The sequence below is a fragment of the Mercenaria mercenaria genome, chromosome 12, assembly GCF_021730395.1.
Source record: "Mercenaria mercenaria strain notata chromosome 12, MADL_Memer_1, whole genome shotgun sequence".
Taxonomy (NCBI): Eukaryota; Metazoa; Mollusca; class Bivalvia; order Venerida; family Veneridae; genus Mercenaria; species Mercenaria mercenaria.
Genome location: NC_069372.1, coordinates 34,752,786 through 34,776,273, shown reverse-complemented (window position 1 = coordinate 34,776,273; position 23,488 = coordinate 34,752,786). Strand labels below are relative to the sequence as shown.

At 33.1% G+C, this 23,488-nt stretch overlaps 1 protein-coding gene across 1 annotated transcript; it reads left to right on the top strand.

The window, feature by feature from the left end:
* Positions 1–209: 209 nt before the first annotated feature.
* On the top strand, positions 210–23,092 carry LOC123534263 (uncharacterized). The gene is made up of 18 exons (XM_053520511.1): positions 210–378; positions 477–530; positions 771–845; positions 1,532–1,594; positions 2,346–2,405; positions 4,749–4,808; positions 5,535–5,594; positions 5,850–5,969; positions 6,223–6,360; positions 6,734–6,856; positions 7,720–7,890; positions 8,820–8,978; positions 9,376–9,537; positions 13,577–13,771; positions 14,222–14,363; positions 18,625–18,797; positions 19,314–19,461; positions 22,285–23,092. The coding sequence occupies exons 1-18, from the start codon at positions 369–371 to the stop codon at positions 22,448–22,450; spliced, it is 2,079 nt and encodes a 692-aa protein (XP_053376486.1). The 5' UTR covers positions 210–368; the 3' UTR covers positions 22,451–23,092.
* The last annotated feature ends 396 nt before the right edge of the window (positions 23,093–23,488 follow it).

Below are 23,488 nucleotides of genomic sequence, written 5' to 3'. Positions count from 1 at the left end.
TGATATGCCCATTACCGACGTGCAGGGAAAATATATTGTCTGCGTTTAATCAATATAATGAAAAAGTGAAATGGCTTCCCTTTTGCACTTAGCCCTTAATATATACTAGTTAAGTAACCACGCCTTCATTAAACAGTTCTGAGATGACCCCTCAAATTTGAATGAAGTGCAGAGTACATGTACGTTCACATTTCCATGCCCGCGTCCGTGATAAAGGTCTATTCAAATGCTGCCATATGTTTGCCTCAGTGCTAAACTATTGTAACCTTATATATAACAGTCAATGTGTGCTATTTTTGAATTATCTATAAAAGAAGCAGACACGTACCACGTTAAAGATTTCACAGCGTACTATTACTATCTGAACTATGACTTTAGGTAGGAAAAGCTCTCAATACTTTGTGTTTGATGTATAAATTATATTAATACTTCAGTTTAACATTCGAACTCTTCAATGAAATATAATTCTGTTTCAGATACCGTATATCTTAAAGTCATTGTAGCAGTGGTATTTCTACCATTGTTTGCACGTAAGTACAATGTAGCTAACGTGTGTATAGGTAAGTGATAAAACATTTATTTGAATCTTTTCGAGAAAACCATCAACAAATTTATTGTAATAATTGATTCAGGTAATGTTGTTAGTAATATGATAGATATGATCTCTAGTTTTATAAGTGTAACTAGTGTAAGAAAACATTACACTCTGTTATAGTGCTATGTTTCTTTTTATGAGTTGTTATATTGATTTTACAAATTTCTTTCAACAGGGGGCTTCTTACTGAATGACAATACTACTACAAATTCACCCGATTTTCAACAGAATCCGACACTAGCAACTGCAGGTATGTGAGACATGTTTTCATTGACTGACAGAGAAATTTGTGTTGATGCCTCAACATGCTACTAAACTCCATCGTTTTACAAAATTGTTCTTTGTAGGTAGGCGTTATCCACTTTTGAATAAAAAGAAGAACTAAATAATTTATTTTAGCAGATTGAAAAAGTTAAGTTTTGCCTTATTTTCATTTTATTTTTTATTGTTATTGGGTTTAAAGTCACACCGACACCGCGGTGGAGAAATTACCAAGGTTTCCCTCAAGATATTATTTCAGGCACGAGCGCGCAGGTGTTTAGAACCACTGACCTTCCTTATACCAAATGGGATGGATGGCTTCCTCACAGGAATAGTTCTATACAAAAAATGAGGTTTCAATCCCACATCAGTGTGGAGCAAGTGATTTTAAGTCAGCGGCTTAAACTGCTCGGTCGCATGTAGTCGCGTTTAGTACAAAAAGTTCGATATGCACATAAGCCGCCTAAATGTTTGGAACGTGTTCATCTCGATGATATTCATATAAACAGATACATAAATTGTAACAAAGTACCCTGAGAAACTATGTATCTTATTATAATGGTAATCTGAATTTTGTAATACGTATTGTGAGAATAAAATGATTCTTGACTATCACTCTTTACTCAATTCTGTGAATGGGATTAAAAATATATATACATATTTTATTCAATTTAGGGGTTATTACAGACTCTGGGAAGAAAAATGGAACAACGAAATCAGTCGATGCAGGTATAAATGGTGTGTAGAAGCTTTATTTTTCATTGAAAACTGTACTTCGTATAGTTTTATCATTATTCAAGAATCAATAATTACGTCCCTATGATCAGTCAATAAAATATAGGCAGGAGTTATCTTCTAAAGCAGTAACAACTGTGAACATTAATTTTTATTCGTTATCACATCTTAGGTCTGATGTAAAACATCAAACGAGTTTATGAGATCAAAAATACTAAAAATAGTACACGTGACGTTTCACGGCACTTGAGTGCACAAATACACATCGTATGCTTAAATGCGAAAACACCGATGCCTGGACGGTGAAACATGGGTTATAAGTTTTTTAACAGTTAAAGTAGTTGACATTTATTGTGTCTGTATTAACAGTACTGGAGAAAATGTAAAATTCACGACCAGACCTAATTAACCGACACTGATGTTGAACTGGCAACTATTTGTAATAACGGAAGATCCTGTTATAATGTAACTTACAACTGCTTTACTTCAAATAGCAGCAATAAAATGTGGGAAAATTGGTTAATTATTTCATCGGCTGCAGTGTCGTCACGTTATGCGGCAATTAACTGTGTACTTAACAACGTTAATAAATATTGTAAGTTTTGTTTTGCATCAGCACAAATATTTCAATGAACTTTAGTATGAAGTCCTAATAGCATAAATATTTTATTTTTTCGATCTTCCTCTTACACAACATTTGACGGGAAATAAAAATGTTCCTTAAAGAAATTTTTTCAAAGTCTGTTTCTTTCAGTTCCAACAAGAATGTCAACCACAGTAAACGATAGTCATACATCCAGCACGATAGCTACAGGTGATTTTCTAGTAGTCAATAAACAGGGTGATCAATGATATCTGACACTAGTTGATACGTCTGTGTTACCTATAAATATTTCAGCCTATTACAGGTAACCAGTCATGGTTGATACAAACTGTTAATGGTTTTTTTATATGTATCATGCATCTATTGAGCTTTTGGTATAATTGCAGATATTCAATACATTCGAAATATGTTGTATATTAGACTAATATACAAACTTACAACAAAGTTGATTTAAAACATGCTAAAAATGAGAAACACAAAATATAAGCAAAGAAACTGCCACATCTGTTATCGTAGATATCCAAATGAGATGACCATTTGTGAAGACGTGATTTTGAGATAATTCTGTAATTCCATACTTTGTAACGTAAATATATACAACTTATATATTCAAGAGCACACGCTGTATTCGAAGCTAAGGTATGTTGATCAAAAGACATCCAAGTAATATAATATGTTTAAAGAATCGAGGAGTATTTTGAAAAGAGTGTGACATTAAATTGTATTATTTTAAAAAGAGTGTTACATTAAGTCATAATATGACGTTACTACGCGAGTACCAACTACCGTAAACGTGGATATAAAACACAGCAAAATAGATACAGTTGACAACGACTTCAAAAGTAAGCAAAACATATATACATATACTGGCAGAAGCTAAAGAATATATAGGGATAAAGAAGGCCTTCTGAGTTAAAAATGTAATTACTTCAGTCACATTTTTGTTTTGTTTTCCTCTCAAATTGCACATGTTAATCATGCGAGGTAGGTAACAACTAGCATATTGCAAAGACGTGCAGACAATAAAGCAAATTAAACATAAAAATAAGAGTGGTGGCGTGTAGTGGAGATAATATTTAGAAGAGACCAATCTTGGCAATGATGTAACTATACAAAAATATATAAATTTGCTTAAATGTCCACCACTGCAAGGGGACATATTTTATTTAATTTTCAGTAACTTTTACATTTAGTTCTCAGAAAACAATCTGCGCAGTTCCATTTACAAGTCATATGTAAAAGTTGAGGAAAGTCGTTTTTCTGAGGCCACCCCATGTCCGTTTTATTTTTCTTTTGGCAAAAAGTGTCGCCTCATGTGCAAGTTTTCGAGTGTTTTAATGAGTTCAGCAAACGTTTTAATGCACAGAAGGTAAAATAGCACAACTTCATCTAAAATGCCACGGATTTTAAATTAACAAATCTATCATGATTTCATGTCTGAATCGTATAAATACGGGATTTGACCGGCACCAGATGTAGCGAAATTATCACCTCATGTTCGAAAATTTGGTCCAAAATAAAAAATCTAAAAATAAGTCACTGTTTTTTGCCCAAATGCCATTATACGTGATTAGAAATAGGAAACGTCTGCTGCCTCTTTGAGAAAATTACATGAATTACCCCTTATAGGCTATATACCAATAAAAGAAATTGTTCTTAGTTTCATATATAATTCAGCTACTTCAGATCAATTTTGATACAGTTTATAGATTTTCATCCGTCGTAGACCTTTTTTTCACAAGATATTCATACATTTGCTTCAAGAAAACGAAAAGTACAAGTGGTGTTGAATAGTATGCAGTGATATGCAATTCAACTGAAGTCAGGTACCCTCATATTGCCGCATTTCAGAAAGCGGTCCGCAGAATAAACATCCTACTTTCGTTTTCAAGTAAACAACTCGAAAACATGTCTTATTTTATGTAAAATTCACTCCACGAGTGAAATAATGCCTGTTTAGCCACGGTTTACGCGCAAATGCGCGAAAAAATGGAAAAGTTAGGATCTATATATATTTATTAGGGACCTTTTTTCGACTACACCACGGAAGTACATTTTTGACCGGATTACTACTTACTATGCGAAAACAATGCTACAACAATTTGGTTCGTAAATCGATTAAAATGAACTCTTTACTGAAAACAGAAAGCGAACAAATAGAACTATACCTCATTTGACACTTGTAACTGTTGATTTATAAATCAATTGGGTAAATCCTGACATAACAATTTTAACCGCTTTACATTTTTTGGAGGGGTGGGGTGGTGGGGTCCGTGGCCGAGTGGTTAAGGTTGCTGACTTCAAATCACTTGCCCCTCATCGATGTGGGTTCGAGCCTCACTCGGGGCGTTGAATTCTTCATGTGAAGAAGCTATCCAGCTGGCTTACGGAAGGTCGGTTGGTTCTACCCAGGTACCCGATCGTGATGAAATAATGCACGGAGGGGCACCTGGGGTCTTCCTCCACCATTAAAGCTGGAAAGTCGCCATATGACCTAAAATTGTGACGGTGCGACGTTAAACCCAACAAAATAATATTATTATCAATTTTCAGTTCCTACGAGTGTGCCGGTGACATTATACGTAAATAGCACGTCTACGATATCATCTCTTGGTAATTAAAACGTATATAAATGCATGACAAAATTAAGTAAATCTTAATGCTTAAAATTAACCAATTTATGATTTATGAATTTGTGAATATTTTGCCATTAAATGTTGGGCCAATTTGTCTCGATTTGTCCTATTTGTTTGTTTGAACCTTGATATATAAGTGCCACGCCATTACATATATCCGAATCATTTAGTTTCCTGTAAGTTATATGTTTTCTATTTCATTTTTTTTTTGGCGACATGTAAGCTAATATGTAACTAATATATTGATATGTTTTCAACTATTATAATACAAAAATATATGGATTTGCTTAATATAAATGCCCGCCACTTTATTTATTATGCGAAAACAATGCTACAACAATTTGGTTCGTTAATCGATTAAAATGAAATCTTTACTGAGAACAGAAATTCTCGATATGATCGAACAAATTTTAATCACTATATATTAGCTTATTGTCGCCAAAAAATGTTTAAGTTAAACTTAATGCTTAAAACTGGGAATGTATGAGTTATGAATTTGTGAATATTTTGTCGTTAAATTTTGGGCAAATTTGACTCACTTGTCCTATCTGTTTGTTTGAACCTTAATATATAAATGACACACCATGACTTATATCTGAATCATTAAGTTCCCTGTAAGTTCAAATATAGGTGTTTTAACGACATGTAAGCTAATATGTTTTGGGTAAATTCTGACCGCCTTTTGTTAATTATAAATTTTCAGTTCCTACGAATGTGCCGGTGACATTATACGTAAATAGCTCGTCTACGATATCATCACCTGGTAATGAAATCGTTTGTAAATGTATGGAAAAATTGACAAAATGTTTAAATAAACTTGAATGCTTTAAATTGACCAAAATTTGAATATTTTACCATTAAATATTGGACACATTTGGCTCAATTGTCCTATCTATTTGTTTGAACCTTAATGTATAAATGACACAGCATGACATTATTAAGTTTCCTTTAAGTTAAAAATATAGGTGGGTTTATTTTGGTGATATCTACGCTTTTATGTAACTAATATATTTTCAAGTATGTGAAGACACAATAGATACCTGCAGTCAGTACGGAAGAACACCATGTACCGAGAAGACCTACGAGGCCTGGGCAAAATCACACTGTGCTCTATATTGTGGATTTTGCACACCACCAAGTATACCTATAATATCATTTATAGCAGATATTTATACGTTTTTCAAAAGACAATTTTGACTTTTAATAACCATTTCAAATGGTTGTGATGTTTACATATCGGGATGACCTTCTACAGGTCAATTTAAACATGAATAGAACTTAATATATTATCTAGGATTTAAGATAAAATGCTTTTTGTAGGGAATTGTAAAACTTTTGCAAGAGAATGGCTTTTACACAACAATGAATTTAATTAACTTTTACACACATAGTTCCAGCGAACCAATTTTGTGAGAATAAACTATCAAACTGTGCCGAATATGATTCCGGTAATCTTTGTACTGATGACACATTTTACACATGGGCGTATGACAACTGCAAAGGATACTGCAAATTTGATATCTGTAATGGTAAGATTGATGTAAGGTTGATTTCTACAACGGTACATTTGATATCTGCAACGGTAAATTTGATATCTGCAAAGATAATTTTGGTATTTGCAATGGTAAGGTTGATACAACAGTAAATTTGATATCTGCAACATTAAATGTGCTGTTTGCAACAGTAAATTTGATATCTGTAACTCATTCAGTACATGCTTATTGCACAACTGGGTGTCTATATCTGGAAAACAGTTTATATCTATGTCATGCTATCTATGTGTTTGGAAGATATTAGAAAAATAAGTAGGTCGTAAAAAATTGAATAAGTCTGTATGAAGATTGTACTCATACAGTTACTTCGATACATTTGACTAAAACGATGAAAATATTAATGTTACAGATAGTTGGTGTGAAGACAGTAAAGGTGCAAATTGCCCACTTCTTGACTCAGCACTCAATCTTTGCTCAGACATTCCAAAAGCTAAACGCATTTGCAGGAAATATTGCAATCTATGTAATGTCAGTAAGTGCAATTATTAAATTCTACTTATTTTCTTTTACGATATAATGTCGACGGTTGCAGACTAACCTAACTTCGTAGGTCCCTAGAAATAGTCCAGAAACTCGAAAGTAAAATTTGACACCCTTGATATTTTCGTTTCCCTGAAAATAAGGGATATCGGAGGTTTTCTGGGTCCAGTTAATTACCGAGGACGTTTTTGTTTACAACACTGTCAATAACATTTCCCAGGAAAGGATCCTATAGCAAGATCTTGACAAGTTTGGGAAAGTTTGGGAAATCAAATGCGCCTCAAAATGCAGTGTGCGAAACGGTACAAAGACAAACAGTCTATTTAAAAATATTTTCTGGAATTCTTCTCTGCGGACTAAATCTTTTAAACTTTTACATATGGATCTACTTAAATATTTACTCTTTCAATTTCAGCGATAATTAGGGTATGTCACCAGGTTCGTTTTAAGGTGTAGACAGGATAAATGAATGACTAATTTGAAATTGATATCTAAATATGAGAAGCAAGAACTGAAACAAACTATGAACTAAAAGAAGGATTTGCCCGTGGAAAAACCAGCGTTTGTGTACAGTAGTAATTACTACTACAAATGTACATTCTTCACAGCAACTTTAATCCTGTAGAATTCTCTGTCAGCCGAGCATACCATTTCTAATTACTAAAATATCTTGATGTTTATAACGTAGCAGTGCTTTAAGAAATGGACAAGTATTAGACATTTAGTGCAAAATAGGTAACATTTAAATGACACAAACTTTACTTCATAGAAGAATTTAGAACTATGCTGTTTGTGTCATGCTGTTGTATTGCACATGTTAACAACGAATATGAACATGAATCATTTTTTCCCCAGCTGACGGAAAGTGGTGTTCATGGGGTCCTTGGAACAGCTGTGATGTCACATGCGGGAATGGAACTCAAATACGAACAAGACAATGCGCTTGTCCTAAGCCGCAAAATGGAGGCAATGACTGTGTTGGAGATTTTGAAAATTCAAAAACGTGTTCACTAGACCGCTGTCCAGGTTGGAGCTATACTTATTCTAATACTTTTTGTAAACAAACGTACATATGTTTTTTCTTTTATAAATATTGTCATAGTGAATTTAAAATGTCTACGTTTTTTTTCTAATATTGTAATTACGTTCATGTTTTATTTTTCTTTAGAGAATCAAAGGACAAGGATCAATATAGCCTTACATAGCCTACACAATTTGCTGGAATTTTACTTTTTTGAAACAGAATTATTATTTTGCACAAAATAAGTATTTGAACGTGCTGAAATCACAGGTTGGCATTTTTGCCATATCATGTAAATTTACAAGTTTGACATGTTACGCAATTGCGCAATACTCAAAATTTGCTTGGAATGTGCGGATATTTTTAAGCATAAGCAAATACCTTAAGACAAGCAACAAGGCCTGTTTAATTTATCTAAACATATTTTTGTTTATAATTGTGATAAGTTAAATTTAAATTTAAGTTGTAGAAATATGTTTGCGAAACTGTCATCAAAATTCATATTTTCCCATAGACTGCCATTGTGAAAACTTGTCTGAGGTCAAGTTTTTTAAATTACAGTACAACCTCTCAAGAGCGGCCCTCTCTTAAGCAAAAACCTCTCTATAACAACATCATCATAATTTCCCTAAGCTGAAATATACTATCAAATTTACCTCTCCAGAACAACAATCTCTACATAACAGTCAATATTTGTATATCCCAAAGGGTGTTGCTCTACAGAGGTTGCACTGTAATCTAACAAGAAATCAAGCATAGGACCATATCTTTTTATTTGCCTAATTTTCTAAGTAAAGTCAGAAGTTTTGAAATATCAGGATTTAATAAATTGTAAATTATAGAAACAATTGATCAGAACGAGCAGAACTACCTTTAAGTTAGCAATTTATTGGTTCTTCCCAAATATTAAAGGCTTGTATTTGCAATTTAAAAGTGCATGGTGGTTGGAGCACGTGGTCCGGCTGGGGTACCTGTGGGATAGGATTAAGAAGACGAGACAGGCACTGTAATAATCCATATCCATCATTGTTTGGTGACCACTGTTTCGGTGATAACATAAACTATGATGTTTGTGCTGTGGATATGTGCTCAAGTAAATAACTTTGTCCTAAACCATGTTAAGTATTTTTTAAGTTCCGTAGAAAAATTTAATCAGGATAATGCCTTTTAAACTTTAATTTTAATTCTACTGCTTGCTAAAAATCCAAAGCGGTTCAGTTTAAAGACAAATAAAAAAAGTGAATGGAGCATGCATTTGAAAAATAAATACAGGAAACGTTGGAAATAGCCTTTCCACTGTTGCTATATCGACAAATCCTTGTATACTCTTATTGTGTGTTCGCCTTTCACAATTTTATATTACGTTTTAACAATTTGAATTAATTTTATCAGTGGAATTTAAACTGATGATTTCGCAGTAATTTTATCAAATAAAATTTCAATTAAACGTGAACAATGACCATGTTTTAGATATCTACATTATTTGTCAGGCGGTAACTGGACAGAATGGGGAGAATGGGATGCCTGTAGTGTAACATGTGGCGTCGGTCTGAGAAGAAGAGAACGTAACTGTACAGTGTCAAGTTTACTTCTCCAAGCATGCGCCGGAGATAAGTTTGAAAATGAAATATGTAGTTCCCTTGCGTGCCAAGGTAACGGTATATTAAACAGTGTAGCTGCGTTTATTCATTGTAACTTCCCGACAGATTATCAAATTAACATGTAATGATAACATTAAGGCCTATGCTATTTTGAAATTATGAATTAGGTGGGTGGGGTACATGATGTTATTTCTGATTAATTTCGAAGTTACTGTAAAACAAACGTTATTCCAATGTGACAATACATCAAAACCATGAAGTGCTGAACTCTTACTTTAATTTAAAAAGTAAAGTGGGAAAAGTTATCAGTATGTTCGTGTCACAATTTTCGGGGTAAGTATTCTATGTCATCGTGCATAACTGCAAAAAACTATAACATACATAATAAAGCTAAACTATCCGTGTAAATGAGCTGAGAGCTATTTTTCTATTTCCGTTTATTACTTTTCTAAAAAACACATTACAATTTACCAGGTGTTGGCAAAATTTGTCATTTTTGTGCACATGCCTTTACACATTAAAGAAGTCCGAACTATAGGTATGGTGTGCGAGAGGGGCCTGAGCGCTTACGTAGTGCTCATTTACAGGAATTGTACTGCTCATATATATATGAATTTTATAGGTAGATAAAATTATTTATGTCATTGTTGTACAGTTGGAGCAAATCGGTCCTATTCTGAAATATGTTAATTTATATACTACGGTAAAAGCCAATCAATGAATTCCTTTTATACCGTTGAACCAATCGTGAAACGGCATCTTCCTTCTTCGTCAGCATTCAAGAGTGAATAGCACTCTTCTTTCTTTAATTTTATTTTGGCTAATTTCTGGTTTTATCTTACCACCACATGCCATTCCGTCTCCTCTTTCAAGTGACAATTTTCTAATTTTGAAAGATTTCTCTTAATATGCAAATTCATCTACAAGTCTTGATATGCTTTCGGCGGTTATATCCGCCCTAATATGTGAATATATATATTTGTTATGGTATTGGACTGTAACTCCATTCAGATATGAGAACATATATATTTGTTAAGGACGGTATGTTTCGCCCAGATATGTGAAAATATAAATTTGTTAAGGTATTTTTCGGCGGTATTTTCTGCCCAGACAAGTGAAAATATATATATTTTTTTAATGTATTGTTTTGCAATGGCGGTATTTTTCGCCCAGATATGTGAAAATATATATTTGTTAAGCGGTATTTTTCGCCCAGATATGTGAAAATATATATTTGTTAAGGTATTGTTCGGCAAAATAAATATTGCCCTTTTTCAGTCAACACTTAGTTCACTCTTATATTTTCCCATACATAGTCCTCAGGGTCAGTGCTTCGTTGTGAACAGATGCACATAAATAACTTTATCATAAGTCCGCAAAGTGCAACAAAAGAAATAGCAGTATTAATTTTGTAATAATATTATTTATTTACAAGGTATGTCTGACAAATGACATCGAGAATTCTAACTTTAGAAAGCTGCATTTTCAAGTACCTGAATTTTTCCACTTTGGTTAAAAAGAGTTTTTTTTTACAATAGATAATGACTGACTACAGAAGGTAATAAAAATACCATTGACCTAGAGAATGCTACAACCTACTAAACTTCAGAGTTTGTTTAAAATTATATTGAACACGTTTGCTTTAATTTAAGGTGAAAAATAAACTAGAACTCTATGATAAAAATCGAATAAATCATTTCGAACATGTTAGACAGTGAGAAAGCAAACATATCGTACGTATTATTTAGCATGGATGATTTGAACTGTGAATATATACTTTTTAAACTTAACATTTAATTCCACGAGTACACACACATATACATATATATTTACCTTTACCCTTTATACAATAGGAATATATTTGTTTTACCTGTAAGATTAAAGCATAACCCGTCGTGAACAAATAATGCATGTGGCGTTCACTGTTGATATATAATTGTAATATTATATTTTGACGTTACACTGAAACAAACAAACCCTTTTTGCATATTCATTTATATAAAACAAACAAACAAAAACGGGAACAATGTTTATTTTGTTTGATTGTGAGTAACACCGAAACGACACAATGAACTTTTCCCAGGTTTTGTTGGTGGTGAAAGGCTCCAGGGGTCCCTCCAGACATTTTTTGAGGCTCAGACTAGTACCTAGATCGAGACACTAACCTCAGTTGGATGGCTTCCTTACGTGAAAAGTTTCACACCTCAGGTGGGTTTTTGATCCCACGTCGGTGATGGGCGAGGAATTCGAAGCCAGCGGCCATGACCATCAAGTTTTTCTTTTGCAAGAATAAAACATAAATATTCAATTAAATTTCGTAAACATAACTGACAATGACATTTACCACGTCGGAAGTTACAAATGGTTTGCCGAATACACCATACTTTTAAATACAGAAGTTTACACACCATGTGGGTCGGAAAGCACGAAATTTACGTTCTTGAACGTATATGTGAATAGTTACTTTTGAAATGTAAACAAAGGCATAAAAGTAACTGTTTTCATGTTCGTGGTAAGGATCGACTTGTGATTGTCAATGTTCCCGATACGGAATATATATGAATGTATAAACACGAGCCGTTTCATCTTACAGGACTTACAAGAACATAGTAAGCGGTTGTTTATTTATTGTATTTATGTTCTAGTAACCTTTGACACTGATTTCGAGGACAGACCGGGTTTGTGACATAAACATGTCTGTTGTTGGGCTGGAAAAAGATAGATCCAAAATTTATACTAAAAGCTATATTGCATAAATGTTTCGTTATTTCTGTGCATACAATTCGGTTGTTTGAAGGTTAGAATATCAGAAAATTACAGGAAATAAAACATGTCTTTGAAAAAGTACCGATCTTTCATCATTTGTTTTGTTGGCGCATGATTACAAATTTAATGTTAGTAGGCCGTGATGTCCATGAAGCCGTGTAAAGTGATAATTTTGATGACACCTTGGTTTTATTTTGTAATTGTGATTGATCGTTAAGTGATCAGAAAGATCGGACAGTGGGATGTTATAAAAAAGTGATGTTTTATTTAGATTAGAAAGTCAATTGTACTCTACAATAAGGAAATATAAGGTAAAATACTCCTTTTATTTCGTTCACTGAAGAAAATATGGCGGACACAGTTTTGTAAAAGAGCGGTGCACGTGTGATTCGTGTAACATAGTTTAACGGCGCTTTATTAGAAAGCTAACGCTCAGCTCATTTACACTGATTTATCCTTGATTGAAGAATATATATATTGTATATATATGAGAGACTTACGGTACCAAATACTTACCCCGAAAATTTCTATGCATTTTCTTCTAGTGCACTATTGGGACATGTTTTTGCGTGTCATTGATACTTTATAATTTATTCGGAGATATATTTTCTTATAGTTATTAGTTTCTTTTTGATCCCCATGCATTTCTCGCGTTGTTACGACAATCTCAGTTTTACATACGAATTTTGCATTGTCGAAATAGCATAGTCCTTAATGTTGTAAAAAAATACAAAGTTACGTACATATTAGATAGTTTCGTAAATGGACGTTATAGTTTTATTATAAACAGTATCTGTCTATACACCATGTATACATAAATCACATACTAGTACATACAATCAAGATTACAGCTAAAATATGCAAATAAAAGGATCAAAACTGAAAAAAGACTGTCATTGACAACTTATACTTACTTATACATTCCCTTGACAGAAGAAAAAAATCATTATTAGAAAAATGACGGTTTGTGTCGGGTTATTTATTAGTTTAAACTCGTTCTTTGGTTATCAAGAAAGAAATGCAAAATAGAACACTAGTTAATAGACAGGCGTACCATTTAAAAGGCCAATATACGAATTGTATTGTAACACAGCATCAAAACTCATTCACGTTTCCATGTTTTCTTAATAATCAAATTAAATTCATTCTGTACTTCATATTTTATGCGAGTTTTACAACTCGGCCAACGAAAAAGTGAGTCATGTTTTGGTTTTATTTCTAATATGCTATATTTGAACTGATATTTCTGTCAAGTCCGAAAACAAAATGTAGTAAATTTGTCGTTATGAGGTACAATAGCGTCAGTTGGGTATTTCTCCTTAAGGGCAACTACTTGGTACTGTTGTGAACGGAGGCTGGTCTTCTTGGTCGAGCTGGACATCTTGTTCCGAATATTGTGGTGTAACATCAATGAAAGCTAGGACAAGAACTTGCACCCATCCTTCGCCATCACAGTACGGACGTGCCTGTATCGGCAACTCAGAAGATAAAGATATATGTGACACATACATTTGCCAGTGTAGGTTTAACATGTGTGTTTTATCTAATATCGCGTGTTAAAATTTGACACAGGAAAACGTATGCAATATTACATGTGAAATCCCTTATCTAATATTTAACACTTACTTGTAATACTATGATACATTCAGCTAACATTACAAACTACTAATTATTATTAAAAATAACTCTTTCAGACTGTCTTGATGAATTTATCCTTTTTGTTGTGGTTGTATAAATACACAATACCTTGCAATTTCTTTTCAACGAAAACAACAACAACAAAAACAATTATGTAATCACAAAAGTTAAATAGGATGGAAGGACTATCAAATTGCACGGTCTTCATAAATGTTTCTAAATGATTGCCTTATTCTTTACATGTGTACATTAATAAAGTGTTGTCACTTTTTAAAGAAGAAAACCTTTAGCTGAATGTAAGGGAATGAACGATTTGTTTATGTGTCCGCAGCATCTGTGCGCTTGGTAAATGGAACACATAGGTATGAAGGGAGACTGGAAGTGTATCACAATGGAGAATGGGGAACTGTTTGTGATGATGGATTTGGGACAACAGAAGCACGAGTAGTTTGTAGAATGCTAAACTTACCATGGTAAATACAGGTTTAGTTTTGAAATACCGTAATAAATGTATTTTATAGAAGTATTTTGAATATTCTATCACATAATACATTTTATGCTACAGCAAAAAATAAAGAGAAAAGTATGGTCCAGTTGCATACATGTAAATGCGAAAGTTTCTTCGGCAGCTCTTTTTATTTGAGATGGCCATACATGTATCGGCACTGGACAGCTTTGTGAATGTTTCAATATTTCGGTAGAAAAATAAGAGATTAAGTAGTATTTGGAGCTGCAAAACTAACTGCTAACAACAATAGTACTTAATAATAAAAGTGTCATTTCTGAGTAAAGTTGGTCAAATGATTTTTGTGGTTATGTGGTCTTTTATTGAAACCATTCCTAGGTGACTTAAACAGAATTCTTGTAGTTTTTTTCCTTTCATAGAATTTTTTTAAATTCATATATATGATAGGAAAATTTGTGCTGAAAACAATGAACAAATGAAAATAATAGGTCACCAGGCTTGTTTTTGTGAAAAACTGTTTTGAACACACCCACTGTTGCTGAAACTGCCAGCGATTTTTCAACATTTTTATAATTTTCTGCTTTTTTTAAATACCAACCAAAATATACATCAAGACAGTACAATAAAGGTTTTTTTTTCTTTTAACAGATTTTATTATATACTTATTTGATATCATAGTCATATTTGTAATACCCTATCCTTACAATAATGGGTACAAATGAAAAAAGAAAATATTGTTTCATATTTACTTGTGTAAACTTTTTTCAATGAAAAATACCCGTAGTAAAGATTTTCTTTTTTAATTTTGAAAAAACTCTTTCATAGAATTTTTTCCTGTTTTTCTTGTGTATAGATAATTGTATTGTGAGCATAAAAATGGCAAAAAATGTATGGGTCACCAGGCTAAATTTTATGTTAAGGCCGCTAGAATACAACACCTGTTCGGACGGAAAATGACGCGAACCTGGCCAAATTGATTACATGTATGTGTGCTAGAAGTTAAAAAAAAGTTTTAAAAATTCTGATTTTTTTTCTATTATTGAATACTAAATAATCAGAAAGGTGATATTGTTTTATCAGCACTAAGTCAATTATCTTATATTATAATGAACAATACTGTCTTTGTACTAAAATGCGATGTGAAAACACAACCGCAAAAATAGCAAGATACCTGTCAGGCATGATACTTGTCAATATAACATAAACCAGTATCAACATTTGATTACTTATTTGATTACATAAAACTTATCAAAAATGTTATTTCATTCAAGATTCCTCATATTTAAGATTGTCTATAGCATGTTCAACAAATGCTGACTTCAGTTCAGTTTTCCATAGAAAGTGTCGGCTGCGCAGAAAGATGCGCATAAAAAGCTATAGGAATTCCCTTTAAATATGGCACATGAATGCATATTGTATCAAACTTCAGTGATTTCAGCAATATTCAGTGGCACATGTTTTGAACAAAATAATAAAACTGTTTCAAAAAAATTAAATTCACTATAGAAGATAAATATTCTGGTAGTTAACAATGTATTTTCATCAATTTGAAAATTTTCGAAATTGTGTAGAGCATAAACTTAATGTGGAAGCACCAAAATTACCGTACAAAGTACTTTGATCTTGGTTTCATGCTAATAGGCTGCTGATTTAATATTATAGTTTACGAAGGTAGTAATTCGCCAGATTTGCCTCCGTGGTCCACTCGAATGTTGTCCATTTCAATATACAGTGCCATTTTCCCGACTGGTAAAGACCATTTTCATGCCAGATATAAGCTGTATTGATGCTTGATTGTAAAGAGGAATGTCTGTGGATGATTTTAAGCTACGTTATCATGGTTATATGCTTCATAAGTTGTGTGGAAGCTGTTTGGTAATATGAAAGTGAAAGTAGTTACTAATATTTTCTGATGTCTGCCTACGTAATATGATCATGGTGTAATTGCATTATGGTCAACCTTATATATTTTTATATTTTTTATTGCGTAAAGACAGACAAAAACAAAGGTAGTTTCGCAAGAAAATGCTGATAAAAACATGTCATAAATTATTTTACATAGAAAAAGGAGCGGAGGCATTTGATATAGGCATAGGAAAAAGAGATCAATATAATTGCACCTTTACTAATCCTACCAGGTGTTCTGTATTACAAAAGTGCTTCTATTGTGACATTTTGATACAAGCAAAACTGTATTATCTGCACTATAAAATACCTACTGGTATTTCATTTTATTATCGGCTTGTTAAAAGTTAATTTTTACTATAAGTAAGTTGACAAAATCATAGGAACCAGTGGTTCAGGGGTAAATCAAACACATAGTAATAAATCCTAAACGATTTTGTTGTGCAAAAATGTATAATATTGTGTCTTAAACCGTTTTTGTTTTCTACTCTATTGTGTAATTGCAAGGGAAGTAAACTAATAAATATCTCTGCTTTAAAGTACTGGCCCAAGGCAAGAGTTGACATTCTTTGCGGATCACAACTTTGAATTAAATATTGAAATTTCTGTTATTGATATTAGCAAAACTATCATACACTGCACATTTGTGAGATCATTTTTATTAATTTCAAGGACTTGGAAATCAATTTCTAGACTTTATTTAATGTATTTCTATCAATGAAAATTTTAGGGTCTATCTCTTTTTGATACTTTCTAACCTATTATTACCTCCGTAACGCAACAAGTAGTGTAGCATACGGGTGTTTTTCACGTGATTTATTTTTGCCGTTATGCGATTGGCTTATCGCATTAATGTAACGCCGTTTTTGCAATATAGTTGGCATAGATTATTTTCAGGCAACAATTTATTGATAATAGAAAAAAAATCAGGTTTGGATACTGTTTTAGATATTGTTTATGAACAGCAATAAACTATTGGTTTTCCAACATTGATGCCTAATTGTGCAGGAGAGAAGTTTTTTTTGTAAATGCTCTTTAATTTCCTGGATTATAGGCCTTCATTGTTTAATCCCTCTATATGATATAATAGAGAAATGCTTGTGGCCTGAATTCCACATTCATTATTTCATATACATGTAATTTATTTAAACTTTCCACAATGATCAATATTGATACCTAGTTGTAAGGGAATTTTTAACTTGGTCTTTAATATCCTGGATTATGGTCCTGTGTTGTTTTTGCTCTTGTGTCAACAAAGACCAGGTGAGGCATGAATCACATTTGTGATAGCCCCAGTTAAGTATATCAATAGTCAAGGAATGTGACCAGTTGTGCTAAAAGTTATGTTATACATGAAAGGGTAATATAGTTATTTTATTTTTGCTCAAAACAATAACTTTCAGAATTAAGAAATACATATTTCATAGATCTATTTGTAAAACTTAACGCTATTCACCCATTGGTTGCTTTTTAGGGTGAATGCCATTATACCTTCTGGCCGCAGGAAATCTTTCCACTTGTAATTCTAATCTTCATGTTAATTAAACGATAAAAGCCGTTGACCGATTAAATTATCCGCATGAGGTTAATAGTGTATGCGTAAAAGCTAGTCAGCAGCCCTTTTATTATGCTACTGTTTAACATAACGGTGACTGAAGTGTCTGTTTAATACATAACACTTGTATAACATCGACCAGCTCAAACTCCAACTCAGTGTTACTTCCCCTTATCGGTACAGTAGACACTGCCACCACGAATAAATTTGGCTGAATTTCAGCCGAGTTATATTTTTCATTATTTTGATTTTGTTGTACAAAGTTTTTATCTCAGTAGTTAAATATTATATATTTTGCTTGTAAAACGAGCAAAAAAAAAAAAAAAAAAAAAAAAAAACAACTAAAAAATAATGCAGTAATACTAAAATTACTTCTTTTTCTGGTTTTGTGACGCGCCTGCTAAAAATGTACACAATGAGATTACTTAATGGTATTTTGAGTACAGTAAGAGAATTTGACGAATGGCATGCTGCATAATATAGAAGCATTAAATACTTTCATTATGTTCTTAAAAGTTGTGACATAAAGTTAATTTGATTGTAGATAAATACAAGCATTTTATTTATCCGGCGTTGTCAAGCGTGTCGCCATTTTAGGGTCCCATGGTTGTACCATCGTCATGTGATTTGCTTGAAGGCAGGGATGATTGTTTGACAATATTCCTGCGCGGAGGTTGCGACCAGCTACACACATGGAAGCAACGTCCAAGATAATATCTCGTTAGTTGATCTATGACGGATAAAATATCTCCAATACACTTGTTAAAATATATTAATCGTCTAATGGTTGAATTTCTTTTTGTTTCAGGGATGCTGTACACGTTTATTCTAGCGCCTATTTTGGACAAGGAATATTTCCTATATTATTGGACGACGTAGATTGTACCGGCTCGGAGATGAGCCTGAGTGACTGTTCGCATCCATCTTGGGGCTCAAATAACTGCGGTCATGGTGAAGATGTTGGAGTTTCCTGTCTGCCAAGTAAACATTTTAATGACATTTTTTGACGCTTTATTAAACTCTGTACTACGAAAAATCAATTAATATTAACAGAACAATACAATTTTGAGCATACTTGAATATTGGACATTAAATAGTTGAAAATTTATACCTTTGATAAGTAATATATCACATTTACAAAAAAGAAAGAAAATTATATACCTTCAAATATATATGAATGGATCTATTACAGGCTATGTTCAGGACTTTGATTATTTAAAATTTTTGTTTATCTGGTTTGAATAGGAAAATTGCATTTTGTTAGTAAGTTTCTAAAATGACTAGCATTAAAAATTCTAACTGCAGGATCGATAACTGATCACATGTTTTAGCAAAGGCCATCTGTTTGTACTCTTACAGTACTTCTAGAAAATAATAAAACGTTTTCGCTATTTTATCATGGTTTAATGTCAACTACGTTGACGTTACAAGGCTTCGGTTTTCGATTTTTTACAAAGTATTCAAACGACTCAGTTTTATTTTATATATTTGAAAAAGGTTTGCACATTCGTCTTGCTGGAGGCAGTACTTCCCAAAGAGGACGCGTAGAGGTGTCTGCTGATGGTAGCCATTGGGGTACAGTGTGTGACGATGCATTTAATAACAACGCCGCTAAAGTTGTGTGCAGAATGTTAGGTTATCCAACGTATGTTGTTATTTATATGTTTGTACATGTTTATGGGCATATTGAAGTAAGATATACGAGGGCTATTCAAAAATAACAAAGACATTGTCTCTAGCTTATATATACATTAATGAAGCAAAACAAGAAATATACAATCATGATTCGCAATCTTTCTATTTACTTTTAACAATACTGCAAATTTAACGTGATTACCACCATACATTGAGGAATATATCTCCTCAAAAACAAATCAGTTACAGGAACTCGCCGCCTACGAAAAAAATTCCCTAATTTTAAACTCGGACAGGTGGAAACGTGTTTTCGTAGCCAATATGTGCCACATTGAAATGCTCAGACTCGAAATACTGAACATCAAAACTAATTCAAGCATGCTTAGATATATTATACCAAGCCTGTACAGGTTGCGACACTATAATCGAGACTATTATCTATGACATATGTATACACGGACTGCTTTAGTTAAAACATAAATATTTTAAGAATATTTTTTATGAAAAGTATTCAGTTTACAAAAGTGTCATAAGAAGTTTCCGTATAGACAGTCACAGTCACGTAATCTAACTTTTCAAACAGGTTTTGTATATGCATAAGCTAGGACAAATCTTTTCCGTTATAAACTGTAACATTTGATAATATTCCATAACTATCATAGATAGTTTACATGATTGCCATGCCTGAATTTGCAAAGTGCAGGAGCAGAAGAACACAAAAATAAATGCATTTGATAAAGACACTTGACATACGGACTTTTTTATTATTATGATTATTTGAATAACAGTGCTCACCATGAACCATGTATAACCTACACTTCTGCTCTCATCACTGATCATATATATAACTATGGTCTCGAAGACCGGTCTGCACTGAGAAACGGATGCAAAAAGAGAAATACTCCCACCAAGGGGATCAAGCAAAATACTTGCGACCCAGTCGTTAGCGGTTTAGCAAAGACTTAACAAACCATTTTTGGACAAAGTAGCTTATAACTAATATCACTGATATCAAACTGAGTCATCGCATGAAAATTCTCAAAACTTGGCAATACCGTCAAGCTTTGACGTCAATTAATGATACAAATTGAGGCCATATTCGACGTCTGTTAATGACACAATAATGACGCCGGAAACACATCCACTTTTTGTGTTCAAACAATATTAACTAACTAATGTTAAAACAGTATTTTTCCATAAATATCTTTCTCAGTTTTGTTAAAGAAAAATTTAAGAAAGTTCACCGACCTACGCTATCCTCGACAGTGTGGCCTCTAGCTAAAACCGGCCGAGAGATTGCAAACATCCTTGAAGCATATACGTGTAGACATATAAATGAGACTACAACACATACTATGTCAATGCTCCCTCTAACACAGTTACGGGCTCGTGGCGTCCCTTAAACCTATATAAACCATGGTCAGTGGTCCTTAGCTAAATAGGACGAACTACCAACCACAGCTAGAAGACCATTTACTTCACTAGTCGGCGTTTTGTTCTCACGCATGACTTCAATTATCAAAATATTACTTTGAGAAATACTATTACTTGAACACACATGTTTTGTACTCCCTAACTCCCCACTTTGCAGTATCAAATAAAAACATAATTTTGTGATTTCAAACCTCGACATAAATGAATGTAAACTTAACATTTTCTTCCTGTCAGAGTTTCTGGCAGTTTTACAGAACATTTTCTAACAGCACTAACACCAAAAATGGTTATTAATTTAGGTATTTCATTTAATTTCCTAGACAGTTCATATCCGCAATAATCTCACTATTATGACTGCTTGCATTCTACATATTTCATTCCAAAGAATTCATATAGTCTTATAGATTTTATCACTCAACAAAATTGACCAGTTAATATATATCTTTTTATGTTGTTTCTAGGAATAATATTCCGATATTGTCCTGTTCCAAAATAAGGCATGCGTCTAAAACAAATCAGCCATGCAGGAGCCTGAAAAACAGATGGACAGAAGCAACAAAGAAGATTTCCGATTCATGACAAACTATATATAACAATAAACAATAACTTGAAATATGGGGACGGGTTGGTGGGATAACTTCTGTGAAATTCTATGTTGCTCTGCTATTAACAAAAATTGAAATGACAGAGCAAACATGTCGAATACAAAAGACGAAATTCACGCTTTTTTCATTTTAAAGCCAGCCCAATGCAAAGGGAATCAACCAACTTTCTCACACGAATAAATATTACGATATAATTATTGTCGTCACGACCTTCCTGTATGGGATAGGGTTTGCAGGGGTCCGTACAAAATAAGCAGATTAATTATACACGAATGCAACATAAATGCCAATATATATAGTTAATATGTACAGGGTAGACTCTTTTCTACAAAGCTATATATTGAATAATATTGTTAACAAGAATCGTGGTTGAACACATATCAACAAAGCAACAAATATCTAATATGATAAACCATGAGCACTCCCTGCTTCAGACTCGTACAGACATTAAATCTAGCTAGAATTTGAAAACAAATATGAAAATTTATATTTATAATGGTACAGTAGAGAATTTCTAGATCATTCAGATCATCTGTCTGGATGGGAATCTTGGGAAGCGAAAATTGAAAATATAAACCGGCATGTGTATGATCGATATGCCTTTAAACATTGGAAATGGTACCTGACGGCTAACTGGTATTTTATGTAAATATTATTGCGCAATCCATTTTCACTTTTACTTGCAATGGTGTAAGGGAATAATAACACAAAGAGTAAACAAGCGTAACTTCAGAAGTATTATATGTACCTTTATCTGCGTGCACGACTGAACATATCTCCTTTAATACTTTTAGGTCTAACGCACGATATGACACCAGCGTCAGTCAAGGCACTGGACCAATATTTCTGGATGATGTCGTTTGCACTGGGTCAGAGGAATCCCTACTGTTGTGTAAACACAGCTCATGGGGTGATGAAAACTGTGGCCACGGTGAAGATGTCGGAGTAGTGTGTGCTTAGAAACGAGCATACAATTATATTTCTACGGAACTTTCAATTATTACTGATCTGTCAAAAAAGAAACATTGCTTCCTAATATAATTTGTTGTTTATGATCTTGCGCTAACACGTACATTAAGCTCGCAAGTACAGGTATTCTCGTAACAGATGAATGTACTCTCGGTCCGTTCCTTAGTTACGGAAGTTAAATTTCACGCATGCAAACTTTACACAGACTGTAAAATACATTAAAGTTATATCACACTTCAATCCGTTTGGTCAATATGAATCTGTATTGTAATATATCATCAACGATAAATGCAACACCGCAATTCTAATAGACTTTAAACAAAGAGAGATTGCAATGAAATCTTTAAAAATGCTGGCGTTCTATATACCAATGGGAAGTTTGACCTTGTTAGGGCCGTGTGTAGAACAAGTATTTCTTAAATGTCTATGTCACAAGAAATTTATAGATATTGCACTTTTTGCTAAGGTCATATTTTATTAACCGTATTTCGGTTATGGTGACTTGACATTGAAATGGTAATAAGGTTCAACCTCAAGTCATAAGGGGTGAAAAAGGTTTTTGGAAATGAATTTTCTTGGCAGGACCATGTTATGATTTTCCATTATGACAATTAAGATATCGCAGTGCATTACCTTTAGTTTCTCTAAATTTGCAAGGACAAGATCGGAATGGTATTAGATTTACCACTTATGCATTTTCCCATTTTCTTCAAACATGTTAAATGTATTGCATGATAATACCGACACGTTAGATTGTTCCTTTTTATGGTCAAGGTATGAGAAATCAGTGTAATGCATAATACACTCTTTCGTCAAGGTAATTATATGGTCAAAGATGTGCAAATTAGTGTAGTGATACAGGATAAAGGCAAGTATGAATAGTGAAACAAGTTCAAGGCACCTATGAATAGTGATACATGACCAAGGCACCTATGAGTAGTGATACAATATCAAGGCAAGTATGAATAGGGATATAAGGTCAATTTGTTTGTTTCTGTTTGTTTTGGGTTTAACGCCGTTTCAACAGTA